The following is a 3,752-nucleotide window of genomic DNA, read 5'->3' as shown; positions in this document are numbered from 1 at the left end:
TTTCATACAATATACTATTTACTATTTTAAATTTTTTATATACTTCTTATTCTAATACTTCAATTTTTTACCTTTTTACCCTTAAATTGAAGTGCACAAATCAATTAAGTTTTCTTAAACAAGACCATTAGCCATACCATAGATATTGTGAATCTCTTCTCTTTTTCTACTAACATTTATTTGGGGGAAGGGGGTACTTAGTTTCTTGCCACTGTTAAAACATTGATTGTATCACAACTACAACTCAGAACTTTGAATCTTTAATGTCAGATGTGAATAACAATCATTCGGACCAGTAACTAACCTACTTAATCTTCTGCTTTTTAACCCTACACTCTTTAATTATCTTTGTCCTTGTTTCCTCTCTCATGTTTCACACCATTGGAATTTTCTTTCTTGAGTGCTTTGAAATTGTCTATTCTTAGAATTTTGGTCCATAAAGCATCACTAAGCAAAAAGAGATTTTTAACTGATCAAATAGTGGCATGGTTTAAGGACAATTTGTCTACCAAAAAAAAAAAAAAACTTTTATGATCAACAATTCAACACATATATAGGTCCTACCCTATGATCATTGCAAATACATGGGTCCAATGCAAAATTCAATTTTTCCCATCATCACATACACAATAATAATAGGTCCTATTCAAAACACAGTTTTTATGATCATCACATGAATAGGTCCTAAGTCTAAGATTATTGTGAAAGCAGTACAACTTGAGTACTGAGATTCTGCTTAAATTTTCAGCATTTAGAAAACAAAGAGAAAGGTCCTTGCCTTAATTCTTAATCTAGAAGGGAACTATAAAATTGATAGTTGATACAATCATACAAAATGTTTCTCTTCCAATAGTAGTCAGAAAATATCAAAATAAATCAGAAAAAGGAAAATTTAGACAAAGACCAAAATAAGACACATTATCATATCTGGGGTGTGAGAGTCGCCAGAGAAATTGATCAGAATATATGAAATTGGCAAAATCAAGAAGAGGGACCCTCTAAATCTGAAGACTCAACCCTCTTGGTAAAATTGACATACTCACTTTCCTCTTGGTGCAGCTTTTCTGTGATGACAACATAGGATTCTGCTATGTCCTTAGTAAAATGTGTCCCTCCTTAGCTGCATCATCCTTATTTCCTTGTCCTCTATTTGCCTTCTTTGGATTCTGTTCAACCTCTGAACACAATTCCACTGTGGTGGTTGATGACTTGATGATTTAAAACTGGAATCACACATGTGAAACCATAATTGATTGAATTTAAAGCATAATCCTTTGGAGTGGGGTGGGGGAGGTTAAACAAAATTCCATGAAAACCTCTCCATGGAATAAAATTAAGAGAAAAAATGATAAAAATAAAAATTTTCAGTGGACAATACAATTATTTTTGTTTTTCACTTATGGAAGAAGGTAGAAAAGAAAAAGAAAAAGATTGCAATAAAGAAAGAAGGGCCTTGCCATTTCATGGTAAGGAAGAAGAACAATTTTACAATTAGACCAAGCTCTCTACCTTGTTGAAAAAAATCATTCAAATTTCCAAATCACCATGTGATCAATTTTCTTGATCCTCTCTCTCTCTCTATCTAAATCGTCATCATCACCATCATCATCATAATCAACAACAACAACAACAGCACAAGTTATAGCGTTGTACAAACACAATCTCTTCTTTTTTTTTTCCTTCATCTTCATCATATTTTCCTCTTCAGGAAGGTGAAGACTCTGAAACTCTAGGTGATGTCAAAGGGAAAAGAGGCAAAAGCTGTGGCTCTGAACCTCTAGGAGTATTCATGGGAGAAGGATGCAAATAGAAACCCTTTTCAGCTATGGCTTTTTCTTCCTCTGATGAATTTCCAAGTGAAGGTGAGGACTTGTCAAAAGGGTCATCATCATTCAATGGTGTGACAGGGCTAAGAGCAAGGGAAGGGAAATCAAGCAAGCTTGGTGAGAGGATCTCAGGCTTGTTCCTGGGTGAGAATCCTGGAGAATTGTTATGGTGTGCAAGTGCAAAATTTGGCATGAGGGTATTGATCATGAGGCTGTTCTTGAGGCTGCTGTTCCTCCTCTCATAGAGCTTGAACCCTTGTTGCTGCTTCTTGTTTGGTCCTGTCTTGATTGGAGGGATGTTGAAGTTCCTTGATGAAGATGGTGGCAACAATGGATCTTGAAGCTGTTGCTTTGCTGCTGATGATGATGGTGATGGTGGTGGTGGTGCCGCCGTTGTTCTTGTTGTTGTTTCTGATGAACCTGTTAGCATCTGAACCACTTGCTTGAAGTTTGTGGTGTCAGCTTGAACAAAAGTTGTTGGATAAGGGTTTGTGTCAGATCTGGGGATAATTGTTTTTGGTGTTAATGGTGGTGTTGAGATTTGGATGCCATTGTTGTTGTTGTTGTTGCTGTTGCTGCTGCTTATGCAGTTGCTGACATTGCTTCTTGGTGAGTTCATAGGAGATGGGTGATTATGATTATGACCATGATTATGATTATTCTCCCTATGATCTTGATGATGATGAAGCCTTGAAGTGATTTCCATTGATGGGGGTGTGTTTTTTCTGTCTTTTTGGTTTGGAACTTTAATCAAACATCTAACCTGCAAAAGTAAGAGAGGAAAAGGTTGGGGGTTTGGTTTGGAATGGAGATTGGAAAAATTAGGACTCTAAGGTCTAAACTATGGGATGGAAAATTGGAAAAGGGTGAAAAACAAGGCGTTGGTTTGAGGGAAAGAAAGAGGGTTGCTTTTTATTGTGCTTGTGTGGTTGTTTTGTTGTGATGTGCCTTCTCTTCTTTCTTTATACTATTGTCTTTTTTTTTTTTTTTTTTTTTTGCTTTCTCTTTTTTCTTATAGTATTTGAGTACCCTTTTCTATATATTAAAAAAAAAAACTCTCCTCTCCTTGAAAACTGAATAAATACAAATGTTACTATGTTGTTTTAGTGGGGCTTTGTGAGGTTTGGTTGGGTTGATGAAGAGAAAAGAAATGCCCCTCAAAGGGTTTTGAGGCTTTATAAAGAACACAAAAACAAAGGATTTTGTTGAAATTAGAATTCAGAATTTTTTTGGCAATGAGCATCTGTACCACACCACTGACAGAGTTATCAATATTTTTTTCAGCAATTATTTTTCATATATTTTATCAATTCTGGTGTCATTTTTTATTCTAATATTTAACCTCTTATTTTATTTTTTTATATTCACTTTTAGTTATAAAAAATACAAATAACACATGTCTATCAATATAATGGGTCAAATTATAAAGATACATATCATTTATTTAAACTTATTTGTTATATAACTTTAATGAAAATGTAAAATGAAGTGTTTTTTTTTTTTAAAAAAAAATAGTACTTATAAATTTGATAAGAAATTACTAATATTTTAAGAACACCTTTTAAAAATACTTAGAAGGTGTTCTTAAATATTAAATTTTACATTAAATTCATTGAAAGAATAAAAATGTTCACTTTTATTTACTTAACAAAAAATAGAGATTATTAGTGTTTTTTGAAAATATTATGAAAGAAAACAAAAAGTCAAAATCCAAAATTTGGTGATGGAGGCGAATTCAATTTTTTTTTTTTAATTTTTAAGAATTGACTTTATTAGAGAAAAATGGTTTTTTTTTTTTTTATATATTTTAAAAGCCGAATTTGTTAGGATGAATTCACTTTTTAAAAAAATAGAAAATACTAAAGGTATTATTGAAAAGAAATTTGCTCCCAAAATATTCTCATATACACCATATACAAGAAAATC

General features: G+C 32.6%; 1 protein-coding gene across 1 annotated transcript; it reads right to left on the bottom strand.

Moving 5' to 3' along the window:
• Positions 1-750: 750 nt before the first annotated feature.
• On the bottom strand, positions 751-2,821 carry LOC112770789 (VQ motif-containing protein 19). Its single transcript, XM_072224521.1, has 2 exons — positions 1,510-2,821; positions 751-1,223 (listed from the first exon to the last, which is right to left on the bottom strand). The coding sequence occupies exon 1, from the start codon at positions 2,530-2,532 to the stop codon at positions 1,705-1,707; it is 828 nt and encodes a 275-aa protein (XP_072080622.1). The 5' UTR covers positions 2,533-2,821; the 3' UTR covers positions 751-1,223; positions 1,510-1,704.
• Positions 2,822-3,752: the final 931 nt, after the last annotated feature.

Source organism: Arachis hypogaea, chromosome 18 (genome assembly GCF_003086295.3).
Source record: "Arachis hypogaea cultivar Tifrunner chromosome 18, arahy.Tifrunner.gnm2.J5K5, whole genome shotgun sequence".
Classification (NCBI taxonomy): Eukaryota; Viridiplantae; Streptophyta; class Magnoliopsida; order Fabales; family Fabaceae; genus Arachis; species Arachis hypogaea.
Note: the sequence above shows the minus strand (reverse complement) of the source record. Positions and strands in the feature narration are given on the sequence as shown.

Bases quoted from the DNA above. Each gene is read 5' to 3' on its own strand.
- LOC112770789 (XM_072224521.1), bottom strand. From the start codon at position 2,532: ATGGAAATCACTTCAAGGCTTCATCATCATCAAGATCATAGGGAGAAT.